This window comes from Brienomyrus brachyistius, chromosome 7 (genome assembly GCF_023856365.1).
Source record: "Brienomyrus brachyistius isolate T26 chromosome 7, BBRACH_0.4, whole genome shotgun sequence".
In the NCBI taxonomy this organism is placed as follows: Eukaryota; Metazoa; Chordata; class Actinopteri; order Osteoglossiformes; family Mormyridae; genus Brienomyrus; species Brienomyrus brachyistius.
The window spans coordinates 25,124,306-25,140,348 of record NC_064539.1 but is presented as its reverse complement, the minus strand read 5'-3'; the positions used below and the strand labels follow the sequence as shown (position 1 = coordinate 25,140,348).

Below are 16,043 nucleotides of genomic sequence, written 5' to 3'. Positions count from 1 at the left end.
CTGTGTGTGTGTGTGTGTGTGTGTGTGTGTGTGTGTGTAAGAGAGTGGGAACAAACCAGCGAAGATGCTCTTCCCCAATAAGGCGAAAACGTCCCCGCAAAACGAAAACTTTTTAATCATAAAACTGAACAAAAGGTGCTTTTAATTTAACGATTTGCATGTGTTCTGTGGGCTCTGTTACCATGTGTTCTGTGGGCTCTGTTGCCATGTGTTCTTTGGGCTCTGTTACCATGTGTTCTGTGGGCTCTGTTGCCATGGGTTCAGGAACTTCACGCTGCATTTAAGCGACAGGTGAAGGGAAGCAGCCGCAGCCGCAACATTCATGCAAGTGGCCCCTCGCAACGATGTGTGGGAGTCCGGGCTCTTCTCTAAAGTGTTCTCTGTTCTCCCACTCATCCCATCACCTACCTTCTTTGTTGGCGGAGAGGGGGATGTGATGGTCGGTCTGCAGCTTCACGCATGAGTTGGTCAGCATCTGCAGCTCCATCGAGGATAGCGAGAAGCTTTTGAAACCTGCTAGAGCGACATCCCAGGATTCCCGGTTTAGGCGCGTAGAAATGGAAATACTAGAATGGTTTCACCTTTACAGCAGATCTGCGTCTAACACTGTCTCATCCAGTATGCATTCTTACACTGCAATCTCTCTGAAATATATGACCCAGCTTCTGATCCATTCTATACTGTTGGTAGATCATGACACGTTCATACAGCCAAACAACTGATCGATTTGAGGCTGATTAATTTAATCCGCAGAGAATAATTAATGAAAAAGGCCGTATTCAGGGGATGAGGCCGACGTTCATAAAACCTCACAGAGGGAAATGAAGGGGGTTTAACTATAAACAGTCAACTTGTATCTGCTAGAAACGGAAGACAATTTAAGTTTAAGCATCACAGAGAAGAATGCAGAAGCAGAAGATGCCCAGAGAGCTTCATACGATCGAGAAAAAAGGCTGGATCTCTCCTGTGAGCTAACTGACGGTCCCACGGAGACACCCACACTTCTTCTGTTGCTCACGGATGGTCTCCCTCCACTCCGCCCGCTCGTAGTCTGACGAAATCAGGAACATGTAGCTCTGGAAAGGCAGAGCACCCATTTTAGGGGCCCCATCTGTCTGTCACTGTTACAGGGATCCTGCTAAAGGGGGAGCCTTTCTCGGCAATTCAGGGAGAATGCTACGCTCTAAGGTACAACAGAGATTCTCACTTTTGGGTACAGTTCAGGGTAAGAATTATCCACTTGGAATTTATATCACTTTTGGCTCAGATTTCTTGCCATCGGCCTTTAAGACAGACTAGCAAGATATAAAACAATCACAGAAGCATTAGGACTGCCGAATAGGAAGGTGTCGCAGTTGTCATGGTGGTTGCCGCGACGACGTTCACGCACCTTGCCGCTGCGGTTGTGCACCCGCAGAGCCATGTTGGGCGAGGTCAGCAGAAGGAGTGACTCCTGCTCGGACAGTTTCTTCCTCAGTCGCTCAGCGGCCTTGGTTCCCTTGTTGGCCCTCTGCAGGCGTGCACACAGACACACACACACACACACATACACACGCACAGACACACACGCACACACACACACGCACAGACACACACACGCACAGACACACACACACACACGCACAGACACACACACACACACACACGTGCACACACGCACAGACACACACGCACACACACACACACACACACACACACACGCACGCACAGACACACGCACACACACACGCACACACACACACACAGACACACACACACACACACGCACACACACACACGTACACACGCACAGACACACACGCACAGACACACACACACACAAACGCACACACACACACGCACACACACAAACCAAGGCAAGACACACATTAAATTCAACAAATGGTTTGATGCAAACTTCAAACATCCCATCATACCCAACCATTGCCCCTTTCACACTGTGGTGAGATTCCGGTCGCACGGTTAGCAGCTTATCTCCCGCCACGAGCACGGACGCGGTGGAGGGTCCGGCCCGCAGCACAGCACATGTGGTCGACACACCGGGATGAAACCCGTACCTTCTCCCTCTGGATCTCAGCCCTGATCTGGGAGATCTTGACCTTAAGGGCGTCAATCTCCTCGTCCGGGACCTGGGGGGATGGGCGGCGGTTCGGACTCGTCGGCGGCCTGAAAGGTCAGGTCAGCCAGAGGGATGTACCACTTGCAATCATATTGCTGGCTCTTCCTGCTCAGAGAAGAGAGAAAGGGAGAGAGATCAGAGTACAGGGAGTGCAGAATCGGGGAGAACACAGACAAGAAAACAGGCATTAAGTAGACAAAGGGGAGGTGTAATTAGAGTGATGAGAGATTACTGTGACTGGAGTTGGCTTTCGAATGTCGCCCCCCAGCACCCACAAAGGGCAACAGCTCAGGTTCCCCCCCCCACCAAAAAAGAGAACAGCTCACGGCCCTGGGATTTCGGGAACACATGGACAGGGAGTTCCTCTTCCACAAATAAGGGCCTTTATGATTAAAAGGTGGATCCAAAAGGACTCCGACAGCCAGTAGGGGGAGCCACTGCTAGCTTGATTACAGCACCAGGGCCTGATGTCCTAATGGAGGCCCCCCCCCCCAGCTATCTACATAACTCACGGATCAATGCTTTCTGACTTCAGGCTCATATGACAATGGAAGGGGGCTTCTATTGAAGAAATCAATCTTAGAACGCAATGTGGGGGTGGGGGGGGGGGGGTTAATGGAACTAAGGCCAGATGGTTTACTTGTACTAACACAGCGCCTCACTGAGGGTTGGGGGAGTGGCTGTCAATCATATCAAGACTACGGGTGACAGGACAGTTGGTCCTGATTGGTTGGGGCTATGGCAGGAGGAAGAGAAGAAGAGGAGGGAGAGAGAAGAGGAAGGTTTGCATTTTACCCGCCAATCTGCTTTTTTAGCTTGGCGCAGAGCAGCAGGTCGGTGAACAGAAAGACGTGTCTCAGCTTTCGGTTACCCTCCACCAGCTCCACCATGAAGCGGTCCTTCAGCAGCTGCCGGTTCTGAGGAGTCCAACCAGATGTCCAGTTAAGCCATCAATCAACCAGCCCACCAATCAAGACCCTGCGTGTCATGAATTAGCTGAGAGACTTGAAAGAACATCACCATTGTTAAGACACGAAATGTAATGTGAATCTCTCTGCCAGAAATAATTAACCTTAAATTTAGGTAAAAACATGATTTTGCCTTAAAAATTACAACCATTAATTATTAATAAATAAGCTCTTGTTCATCTGTTGAACAATTGATCTCATAAAACCATTTCAGGGGTCTCCTTTGACAAAAGCCACAAACAAGAGTCGGATTCACAGCCAGTTGCCAGTAGGGGGCAGTGTTGCCTTGGTGAACACAACAAAATGCCAGACATCTAATGACAGATTCTACACCTGATCGTCTACATCAGAATTCTTTTTTTTTTGAAAGACAAAAGAAATTTTGCTTTAGTGTGCTTCTTAGTCACGACGTCCTAGGAAAATGAGGGGCTGAATATTTTAAGAAAGCCACTTTTTAAAGCCAACACATCCCTACTGCCCCCAAACACATCGTCTCTCATGTCTGGCCTTTTGCAGTCACTTAAGCAGCTGCAATACAAAGGATGACGTCACAGCTGCTGTCAACCAATGACAGCTTAGACGCCCCCTACCCCCAACCCCCCTGCATCGCAACCACAGAGTCATTACCTCACACAGTAACACTGATGCTGAGAATTTCTTGCTGGGGTGAATCACGCTCGCTGTGAACAGACAGTGTTGGTGTACATGCGTGCACGTGGGTTCAAAGCAGAGGGCACGCAAGGCATCGGTAATCACAGCCCCCCCCAACTCCCCCCACTCCCAGACATTCCGGGCAGGCATACAGATAACCCAGCATTAAACATGTGGGCGTCGGGGGTCGTCTCAATGTAAACCTTTCGGGCTCCACAATTGATCCAGAAGATTCTGAGACCATTTGAGGTTATTTCTATACTGCCCCCCCCCCCCAGACAAAGAAGGGAGGAGGAAAGCAGTGGCCTCCCAGCCAACTACCAGCATGACATGGTATCCCAGCAGGCTGTGCTTTTGTGATGCATATATGAGATCGTTTTTTTTTTTTTTTTTTATCTTGCTAATATGTCAAAGGCGGATATAAAGAAGTCTGATGCGATGTGTGATCACTAAAGTCACTCTGCCTGATGAGAGATGCTGAAAGGTTTCAGGAGGAGGGATGTCTGGGAAAATGAGCCCAAATACGTCATGCCTCGTTTAATTTCTCCCGAACTAAACCAAAAACGTGTTTTTCTTCTGTTCATCAATCTCCCTCTACATCCAGACCCACAGTGGCAGATCCAGGCCCAAAGCCCAAAGCCGCCAGCGTGCCCAGGCTCAGATCCCCGTAACGGCAGCACCCAGGGTGCTGAGACAATCACTCCAGCTTACTGTGCATTATGTAGAGAAAAAAAAAGATGAAGCACGTCAATCACTAATGCGGGACATCAAACCGCCCGCGAGCAGTTTTAGCTTAAGACAGAAGTCAACATGTGACCAGCAGCTTGTGAGATCAAATCCTAGAGATGCTGTGTGCTGTGCGATTCAGCAGGGTGTTTTGTAGACTTTGGTGACCCATGTGGCAGCACAGGACCGTTTTGGACGAAGCCAAACAAACGGCAGCTTAACCGCAGACTCCGCTGCCATGGCGATGGGCACCAGACCCCCAGACTGCTTCCCTTTCTCAGTCTCTGATGCTACAACACTGACCTCTTCGCAGCCCTGAGTGCGGAATACAATAAGCAAAATAAGGAAATGAACTGAAATAAGGCATGTCAGCGAATCAGTTAGCAAGGATATCGACACCAGCTGGGAGGGGAGGGGGAGGGGGGGGGGGGGGGGGGGGGGCACGCTCTGAGTCTCTTGGTAATTGCCTGGTGGAGAGTGGCGTGGTTACTGGAGAAGCGCCCGGGGCAGACAGAGGCCAGCAGCCGCTTTAGGTAGCATAACAGATCAGCGTCCAGACAAACCAAAGCTCTGCGTAAGAACAGGAAGCGGCAACATCACCCACTGCGACCCACATCCCGGCCCTTTTTTGGGTCAGAAGGCGCTGAAAAGCACCCAGGGAGATGTAAGAGCAGCCAGCATGAAAGGAAATACTCTCCCCAAGGGGGGGGGCAGCTGACTCCACCGCGAAATGAAGCGGGAGGATCTATTTAATCGCATCCGTTATTTAACACAATAACACAAAGGGGGTTACGGGGTGTGTGTGTGTGTGTGTGTGTGTGTGTGTATGTGTGTGTGTATGTGTGTGAGTGTGAGTGTGTGAGTGTGTGTGTGTGTGTGTGAGAGTGTGTGTGTGAGAGAGTGTGTGTGAGTGTGTGTGTGTGAGAGTGTGTGTGAGTGTGTGTGTGTGTGTGTGAGTTTGTGTGTGTGTGTGTGTGTGTGTGAGAGTGTGTGTGTGTGTGTGTGTGTGCGTGTGTGTGCGTGTGTGAGAGTGTGTGTGTGTGTGTGTGCGTGTATGTGTGCGTGTGTGTGTGTGTATGTGTGCGTGTGTGTGTGTGTATGTGTGTGTGTATGTGTGTGAGTGTGAGTGTGTGAGTGTGTGTGTGTGTGTGTGAGAGTGTGTGTGTGTGTGTGTGTGAGTGTGTGTGTGAGAGAGTGTGTGTGAGTGTGTGTGTGTGTGTGTGAGTTTGTGTGTGTGTGTGTGTGTGTGTGAGAGTGTGTGTGTGTGTGTGTGTGTGCGTGTGTGTGCGTGTGTGAGAGTGTGTGTGTGTGTGTGTGCGTGTATGTGTGCGTGTGTGTGTGTGTATGTGTGCGTGTGTGTGTGTGTATGTGTGCGTGTGTGTGTGTGAGAGTGTGTGTGTGTGTGTGTGAGTGTGTGTGAGTGTGTGTGTGAGAGAGTGTGTGTGAGTGTGTGTGTGTGTGTGAGTTCGTGTGTGTGTGAGAGTGTGTGTGTGTGCGTGTGTGAGAGTGTGTGTGTGTGTGTGTGTGTGTGCGTGTGTGTGTGTATGTGTGTGTGTGTGTATGTGTGCGTGTGTGTGTGTGCGTGTGTGTGTGTGTATGTGTGCGTGTGTGTGTGTGTGTGTATGTGTGCGTGTGTGCGTGTGTGTGTGTGTGTGTGTGTGTGTGTGTGTGTGTGTGTGCCTGCACTCGAGCTCAATAAACACAGCAAGAGGTCATGTGTGCAAATTAGATGGGAAAAGGTCAAGTATGGAAGGCGGAGACATTCGATGAATCGGACACTGAGGGGTGAAAGGTTAATGCAGGGAAAGGAGAAATGCAGATTTCAAAATGGTGGGGTGGGGGGCTCAACCTTGATGCCCAATCTGTTGTGGGCTTTCCGTGCCCCTCAACGTTTCGGTCCCCAAACACAGCAAAATAAATTAATCAACCCACATATTTTCCACTGAGACAACGCAAGATTCTCAAACAGTTTGTTTATTCAAAGCACCAGCCAAAAATAAACACAAAGAGGTAGATTCTCCCAGGTGCACTTTTCTCACTCGAGCCTGGGACCCCCCCGCTGCGAGGCACGTGCGCGGAGGCTCCTCAATCTGCTGATGTTCATTTCTGCGCTCATGCTAACAGGTTGCCACCCACTTTTTTTGCCCTGGGGCCACAAAAGAGGAAGTTGCCCAGTTAGATGGACACCTTAAGCCACACGTGCTGTCCAATTGGACAGTCCAATAAGTCACATTCCTATTGGACAATGCTTTCATTTGGCTTTTCTGGCTAATGGAAAAATATTCTGCTTTGGGGAAAACCCCCCAGGAGTGTATATTCTTGTACACAGAAAATGTTAAAGTTAATGGTGCGTTGGTTAATACTGTAAATACACAGACTACTCAGTGTTCTTATTGTTGCAGTGAGATTCGGCAAGGTGCCTACTTTTCACGTGGGTAGTAAGCGGTTCTCAGCAAAAAAATAGACAGTGAAAAGATCTGTGGATAGTCATTGACTGACACCTTTCACTATAGCGTCATGTCTAGGAGCAAACAGCTCGGCATCCTGCCCACAGCCCGGCCAGTAAAAGCACTGCTGCAGCTTCCCCAGTGACATCTTCATCCCGTAGGGCCCAGCCCTCATGCCTCTGTACACTGACTTCAGCAGCACAGGCTCCAGGGCATCAGTAACTGCAGTGACTCCCCTGCACTGGCGATCGGCCTGTACAGTAGGCCCACATGCTTCTCCAGGGTGCCCCACTGGGAGTGGTAGACCATGGTCTAGCCACTCCATCACCCTGGCCAGCAAGGGGTTGCTGCACTGCTCCATAATGAGCCACCTTGTCTGGCACTGCGCAGGCAGTGGCCAACACCGCAGTGAAGTGGTCCCGCTCCTCTGCCCGGCAGTGGTGGCAACAGCTCACAGTGATGCAGAGCCAGAGTGTCTGTGTCCTCATGCAGCTTCCAGGGCTGATTCTGGACCTCAAACTCCTGCATTAGTCCTGCATGCCAGTTTGTCCGATGGACACCTCCCAATACAACCGGATTCTTCCTTTCAAGATAATTGCCGTTCAGCATGAGGAAGTAAAGCCATACATGGCAAAGTACCAACACGAAATGGGGCAGTGGGTAGAATACAGAGAATGCTGCCTCAGTACATGCAGAACTAGCATGTCACTGCAGAGACAGCCAGTGCAAAAATGCATAACGTAAGATTTGTTTTAATATAAATGCCTGATGGAAAGAACGGAGCCCAAAGGTATTAAATATGGTAAGAACAAAAATAGCAAAATCTATTGGATAAAAACGTTGCCATTTTTATTAAAAATTTGACTCATAATAAAAACAGAGGGATTATCCTGACCTGGGGCTTATAGTGAAGAATGTTAAAATGATGAAATTTGATGACTAAAGAATGTTAAATTATGAAATGTGATGACTAGTATTGTTGAAAAGGTGGTACTCTTTTATGCTCAAAACATTTCTCCAAATACACTGACCTACAGAATATACATTATATGCTGAAATCATGAACTTCACAACACAGAGCAGTAGTCTTTTTTTTTTTAGTCCATTTATATTTAAAATATAGTAGCAGGATATCTGGCTGATGACTACCTAGCTAGTGTCTGTTTCACAGAAAGAGGAGCGAAGTAATAAAACTAATTTAAAATAATCAAACTAGCTGGGTGCAATAACAAAATACAACCGTACTGTTTTCTCTTTATCTCTTCTTCTTCGTCCCTCGTGCCCAAGTTTCCTTTGACTGTTTCACTTTCTTGACAGTCCCGCCAATTCAGTGACTGCGGAATGACGCGTTATTCTAACATTTAATGGGCACTGCGGAAGGTCGTCCTGGCAACTGTTGTCGCTATTTCAACCGTGCAAGTAACCGCAATGTCACGGAATGTAGACACAGGTATCCTTGCAGATTTTTTTTACTTGCTTATTTGCGCCCCCTAATCAAATGGCACCCAGTGCAATCACCTATGTCTCTTCCAAGGACGGGCTGGCCCTGGTGCTCATGGTGCCGAGTGTTTGTCTGTGTCTGTACCCAGAATGCCCACACACTCCAGAAGCTTCCTGCCAGAGGCCTGGGAGACCGAGAAGCTGTAACAGCAGACAGATTGATTTGCATTTTAATTTATCCCTCCCCAACCCTGACAGCCCTCCTTCTCCCTCCTCATCCCCTCCATTCCTCCCCTCCCCAGGGTTTTGGCTGCTCAGCACAAGCTAAATCACCTCATTTTCTTTGAAAACAACCCGCCTTCTCCACTCCCAGCCTTTAGCGTCCTGCTGCCAGAGGGTAACGAGCAGGGAGCTGGGCAGCGAAGCTGATCGCGTCACAGCAGAATACCGAGCAACTCGGGGGTCTTATCAGGTGAGATCTTTCTGGGCTTTGACAAATAAACTTAGTGGTAAAGTGCTTGGCTAAGGGGCAGGTGCACGTGCACAGCCACATACACAAAAGGCAGGAGAGTAACCCACATCCACACAGTAGCTGCCTCTGTTACCATGTCACTGCTGGAACCAGAACAAAGCAGCACGATACTATCATTAAAAGAGAACAAACCAATAACTTTTAATTGGCATAAACTGGACCAGGGCACTGCTCTAGGTTAAAAAAAAAAGACATTCTAGAACTTTGGAGCAAGAATTCCAAAACAGATCTTCTGCTACCGTCACAGTAACAGTAATGCTGGTACTGACCAGCCAGGGCCAAAGACACAGAGAGGCATCTACACGAAAATCACCCATTTATGCCAAAACACTATGCTGACCAGCCTTTAGTCACATGACAAGTTGCTCCAATCAAAGCGAGTCTTTCATTAACCAGGAGACACAAAGTGAAGATCACACCAGCGCCCTCTAGCTCCAACTTAGGTCGGTGCTTATCAATGTCAGGAATCCAAAACAACTGCAACTCATCCAGTAGTCAGCACTTGGTCGCCATAGCATCCATTCATCTGTTGTGCTAAGCTGTACAGATGCTTATGACTACAATAGGCATAAACATACGAAATCATCATTCCGACATTATTGAACACTGTAACTGGATTTGTAGCTTCTGAGCTATAATCAGATTTGGATGGGCTCTGCTGGTTCCTTTCATGTTTGGGAGATTAACGAGTGTTGATGAACCACTCCCTGAACCCCATCATATCAGGGTGATCAATTATTCATGACTTGTTTACGGCTGCTTGGCTCAGACTGCAACGCTGTAGACTGGTGACATTCGGCCGCCCCCCCCTTACCACCAAGGGATCGAACCCCAGCCACCTCGCTGAAAACCTGGCAGGGGGGCTGGCAGCAGGGGAGGGGTGTATAAGAAGCTGAGAGCCAGGTCATAGGGCTGCCTGTCACAGAATGGCCACCTCCCCCATTTCCAATCCTCCCGGGTGGCCAGTCTGGAGGAACGGCAGCAGGAGCCAATCAGCAGTACAGATTCCACAGCACCAGCACACATTCGCCAGGCTCCCCAGCAGGAGCCAATCAGCAGCCCCGGCACCACAGCGCCAGCACACATTCGCCCAGCGCCCCAGGGATCCAATCAGAATTCATTCCAAATCAATTCAGGGAACAGAACCTCCGTGCATCACCAAATGCTCATTTCAATCCTATTTACCTAAAACCTAGGTGAATAAGACTTCGGAGATGGAATCCTGAATGATCAGTTTCCTTTGCTCGCCACACACTCACAGCATGCAGTCAGGAATTCTGATTGGGTGTTTTCACACTGCAGAAACGTTTTTCAGGAACCAGGAAACTTTGTAGCGTTCACATCCAGGAACTGGGTCCAATTGTAGTTCCTTGGAGGCAGTTACGCAACCCATTTTTGGTCCCTACTCCAGACAAAGTACTTTTTGTTCTAACACAAACTACTGGGCAGGCACTTACAACAATAAACTTGCTGAATGGTTGATTACAAGCGTCAGGTCTGAGTTATAGAAGTAGTAGAGTAAAAATTGGGAAGATAATTAAGGTAATTTTGTACCTCAATTACATTTAATGCATCAATGAATACACTTTTGCGTGCATCTCTGTATTTCTACATCAGAAAAGTCAATTGATATTCAATGTACTTTTGTCTAATACTGCCGGTGATGGTGAAACTTATTATTAGCAAAATAATGCTACTTTTTTTTGTATGTATGTAAAACAGAAGATCAATCTGCTGGCCAGATTTAATAAGAACTATAAATGTCACAGATCATAAAAATAAAATATGAATAAAAGGTTGTGTCTCGTTTTGATCATGATTGATCTCCTCAATAACTAACAAAACTACGTCTTCATGTTCCATTGCTTTGGGCTGGTTGTATAGTTTTGTATAAGATTATGTGTGAAGTTTAATCTGCAAGCTTTTTGAGTCTCTACTGCTTCCATTCCAGTTCCTGTTGTGTGGTGTGAAAGTAAGACAAGCAGTCAAGAGCTAGAAAAGTTTCTGGTCAAAATCACCTGGACCTTGTAAACTGGGACCAAGTTCCAGAACCTTGGTGTGAAAGCTCCCGTTATTTGTTGATGGTGAAGACCCAATCATAAGATTTCCCCAGCTGGGATTCAAACCGAAAGCCCTCAGGCGTGGGGAGCAACAGCGACACCCTACTCACCTCCCCCTTCTTGACGGTCATGGACTGGCGCCGGGGCGTGATCTCCTCATTGATGCTGGACAGGAAATTCTGGGAGATACGCAAGGCGTCCTGCAGCAAGGGGTGGTCCGGGTGGCTGGGGGGCGTGTGCTTCAGGAGGTCCTGGGTCAATGACACGCGTGACCTCAGTGCTGACATTTCACCTTCAGTGAGGCTATACTGTCATAGTGAGGTCATAGCACCCTAAAGCAAAAAGCTGAGCGCTTGAGCAGGCCGATGGCGAGTTAGCGCAGGGATCCAGGAATGTCGCAGGGCTGCTAACCGTTAATAATTTCTATCATATAAAATGCTAATTAAATATAATGGCAGGAATTTACAATTAATTTCAGATTTTTAACTTGCAAAACATTAGACAGACAGAGTGACAGACAGACAGAGAGACAGAGACAGACAGAGAGAGAGACAGAGACAGACAGAGAGAGAGAGACAGACAGAGAGAGAGAGAGACAGAGAGACAGACAGAGACAGACAGACAGAGAGAGATAGAGAGACAGACAGACAGAGACAGACAGACAGAGACAGACAGAGAGACAGACAGACAGAGAGAGAGACAGACAGAGACAGACAGAGAGACAGACAGACAGACAGAGAGACAGAGACAGACAGAGAGACAGAGACAGACAGACAGAGAGACAGAGACAGACAGAGAGAGAGAGACAGACAGAGACAGACAGAGAGACAGAGACAGACAGAGAGACAGAGACAGACAGAGACAGACAGAGAGACAGAGACAGACAGACAGACAGACAGATAGACAGAGAGGAAGAAACGGGTGTGACTTTGCACTCACGTGTAGCACCAGTGTGCTTCTGGTGACTTTGTCCACTGGCTTGTAGAGGAGAGCTGTGGGGTGGTGTGGGGGGGCGGGGGGGGGGATGCCAATGAGAGAAAGGGGTTGTACATCAACCAGGCTGGCACCATATCAACTCTGTGGGTGCTACTGGTTATCTGAGCCGCCAATCATCTCACTGCACGAATCAGAATGAGGAGTAATCTATGTATTTATGGTATTAAGCAATACATCATTAGCTTTAACATACTCTATATACAAGAATACATACTCCTGGGTAAAAAGCTGAATGTTGTGTAATTTGGGTTTGGCCCATTCTTCTTTGCCCAGGTGTATAAGTGGTATTACTAGTAAATGGCTATAGAATTTCATAATAAATGCGAAATCCAAATGCACCAAAGAGGAGGAACTGGCTGGAACTGACCTTCCAGAGAGCTCTTGGTGGTCTGGTCTCTGCAGTCCTTTGTGGTCCTGACCTTGAGGTTCTGCAGGGCGAGATGCTCCGTGAGCATGTCCATCGCTTATAGCCACCCATGACTTGCGTATGAACCCAAGCATGAATATTCCTACATCTGCTCTGACCAGCCACAGCTCTCCAGCCCGGACTGAGGCTGCTGTCAATCCCATACGGCAGCTTGGAAAGGAACCGCAAGCAGTGATCCAGCGTGGGGCTGAAGCATCACATCACAGCCTGTTCTGCCGATCACAGTTCATTGCTGGTTTCATCAAAAACGTGCACGTCTGGCTTCAAAGCAGCCAAGCCTATATTAATACCTCCACGCTAACACAGACACGCACATTATGCAAAACGATATTTGTGCAGACTTTCCCTGGACTCTCGGTTCAGTGTAATTCGATTCAATTGAATTGCATTAAAATCCAATTGAATGATTCAATTAATCATCCCGAACTCCAAAGCGCCAGAACAGAATAAATCTGGCGAAAGCCACGTCTCGCAGAAACGTCCCTACATTTGTATTTTTGAGGGTTTGCACGCACTCAGCAGCAATGAAACATTCAGTGACAGCTGCTGCATATCATCCTTTGCACATGGTCCGCAATCCACCATTTGTATTCAGTGACCGACAAAGATTTTCGCAGCGTTTATGTTGCTATCAGAGTTTTTTCCCCCCCCCTCTCTTGCTCCTTGAGTCGGTCGAGGCGCAAATTTTTCTGGTAATTGGACACCGCGCCTCAAGGTGCTTCTACGACAGGAAACATCAGGAGACCTATAAATCTCCACCCCCCACCTCCTGACTTCTGGTCGCCAAGGCGATAACTATCGGCATGGCAACACCACAGAAACAGGGGCTGCAGGTGAGAGGGTAAACCCTGAATGCAAAGGGGGGGGCTGCTCTCCCCCTCAACTACCAGCACACCAACAGGACGACTCAGGCACAACAAAGAGGCTTAGATGTACATGATAATGTAAGGTCGGGGAGTTCTCATCTTTTTCGCTAAATTAGATGAAACGCTTTACTGGACAATGATCTTCGCTCGTCCTTCAGACCTTAAGACGTTCAAATTTGAGAGGCGGGAGTCTGGGTTTTGGGTCGGGATCACAGAGCGAGTCATGGATTATAAATCCTGTCCCATTCCAGCCAGCAGTGACAGTAGCCTTCCCAACCCCACCCTCAAAGACCCAGAGGACGGTTCTGCTGTTACCTCCGAGATCTCGGCAAACTGCGTGTTGGCCTGGCAGCACCGCTCCGCGGTCTCCACGGCGACAGTGTAGTTATCCACAAAGGCGCGGTAGAGTCCCAGCTGACTGGCCTGTAGGGGCATAGAAGTGAAAGTGCCGGTAGTCGTCGGGAAGCCATTTTACACCGGGCCTGATGTTCCTCCCCCTACAGGAATATGGTGAGAAGATCAGCTGTGCTCCATCCATCATTCAAATATTACGTTTGCGCATGCGCAGATGCGCATGTTAAAAGAAAAACTTACATGAAACGTAACAATTGTGTACTAACACTGAACAATATTCATAAAACAGAAGAGAACTGCTATTCAACCAGTCCCCCCCCCCCCCCCACAATCTCATCACCATGGCAGCAAAGAGCGGCTACTCAGCAATTAATTTCTGTAAACGGCAGCTCTAAGTGCGCATTTGAAAGTTTAATCTCAGCTTTCCAAACCGATCGGTATTATTAGGCAGCGGAGTAATGTGTCATCTTAGCACAATCTTAACAGCCTAATCAAGCACTTTGCATGAATATTTAAGAAGCCAGAGATGGGGCGAGAAACGATGATGGTCCGGGAAGAGGGATCGGCCTGGGTTAACCCACACCGACCCGGCTCATTAAAAGTAGCTTCTGGTGGGGTTTCCAGTTTTGCCAGATGGGAGGGGCCAGACCAACTGAGGACCAACCAATCAGGAGCTTAGATACACTCTGGAACGGTGAGCTGAAGATGCTCCGGGAGACATTAACACTACCCGGCGTCCCCCAGAGTCCAGAAGGCCACAGGTTCAAATCCCATTGCCACCCGAGTACTGGTGTCCCCATGGGCTCTTAACCTCAGCTACTCCAGGCTGCTCTCTGACACTCACTTGTAGGTCAGTTTGAACAAAAGTATCTGCTATATAAATCTTAACAAAAAAATACTTCTGCACATTTACAGGGCCATAGCTTCTCCCCACAGAGGCAGACAGAGAACATCAGGTACTGTTACGTACACGGCTGAGGGCAGTCACAAATACCACTGCATTCAGTCTACAATCTCCAATGCACACGACATTATAATCTCACAGTTCGAACGGGGTGCATTACAATAAATGGCAAGTTCGCTCACTTGCGTGACGTAAAACGACTTGTTCTGATCTTTCAGCTCAGCCAAAGGGAAGCTGGGACATGAAGGACACCCTATCGACTGTGGGGAGTCCCTAAGCTATGGGTGGCCAGTAAGCATGTGTACATACAGGTGAATGATTTAGCCCAGCTCACAGCTGAGATGTCACCTGGGAAAGGAAGCATGGCCAAAGTCAAAATGTAGGGAATCAAACGGAGGTAAAGCCCGTACCAGCTTCTGGAAGAGGTCGCCCACCCGCTGGTGGTGATTCCACTGTTGCACCCTGGGTAGGAGCCCGTCGTAGAACTCTCTGTGGATCTCATAGAGCTCAGGCACTTTGAAGAAGATGGTCTCGATCTGCTGGATGGTGAGTACTGGCTGGGAGGTGGTAGCTGCTGCCTTCAGAGGCTTCATGGGCTGTAGTGGGAGGGCAAAACATGAGACAAGAGGGTGGGTGTGTGTAGGGGAGCTACCTTGGGCTCTGAACTTGGGGATGCGTTTCATGCAATTTTAATTAATGGGAAAGACGACAGACTCTGAAGTCAAATGGGCATCTGCTGAACAAACTCGCTGAAGAGGTGAGAGCAGATCAGAAGGGGGAAGAGTAAGGTAACGGGTAATCTGGATGGGGCATGGAGCTCACAATCGTGGAGATTTCGAGCCAGAGAGAGAGACCAATAAGAGAACAAGGTCGGCTTCCACCATTCACCAGTAAGAGAGCTTCCAGGTGGCTGAGGTACGTCTCCTCGCTGGCCAGGATGCCAGACAGCACCCACTTCCGCATCTCCAGGCCCTTCTCCAGGTCCAGCTCGGTCTGTGGGATGAGGGACAGGGGACACACAAGGCACTTAATTTATGCTTAATTGTTTAGTTAAAAAAAATTAGGAGTGTAGACGGGTCAAGTGATCAAACCTCAACGGCACCTTAATAATGTCCTGCATTGTTGTGTAATTCCTGGTTTTAAATTCTTTTGTTTCAGAATGGGGTCTGAGCGGAGAGAGCCTGGGCAGTGATCAGCAGCCGCATCTTTAATACCGGATCAGATATCTTTACGGGCATCTTCTCGTGCCGGAGACCGAAGATGCAGAGGAAGAGAGAGAGACGCATCCTCACTGCTCAGCGCCCTCCCCGCAAGGCCAGGGAAGCACTTCCAGCACAGAGGTGTGCTCAAGCACAGCCGCAGCATTTAAAGTCTATAATTCAGATAAATGCCCAGGGTAGGGGTGGGGCGACTTGCGCTCCTCCATATTCCTCCTGGTCGTCAAGAAGCAATTATGCTTTTTTTGTTGCCTCTGCAAGGTAGACGAGGAAACCCTCAGAAGATCTGTCCTTTGTGGAGTCAAGGTGAGGCGGAGAAATAACACTGATTAACTA

The 16,043-nt window shown here is 48.5% G+C and overlaps 1 protein-coding gene across 1 annotated transcript in view; it reads right to left on the bottom strand.

Moving 5' to 3' along the window:
- LOC125746658 (breakpoint cluster region protein-like) overlaps nt 1–16,043 on the bottom strand; it is a 64,285-nt gene that overhangs the window by 11,130 nt on the left and 37,112 nt on the right. The window contains 12 exon segments of the mRNA XM_049020917.1: nt 409–513; nt 1,001–1,076; nt 1,391–1,510; nt 2,058–2,135; nt 2,137–2,224; nt 2,915–3,036; nt 11,054–11,194; nt 11,883–11,935; nt 12,307–12,367; nt 13,548–13,655; nt 14,901–15,086; nt 15,379–15,483. Coding sequence (XP_048876874.1) covers nt 409–513; nt 1,001–1,076; nt 1,391–1,510; nt 2,058–2,135; nt 2,137–2,224; nt 2,915–3,036; nt 11,054–11,194; nt 11,883–11,935; nt 12,307–12,367; nt 13,548–13,655; nt 14,901–15,086; nt 15,379–15,483 — 1,243 coding nt within the window.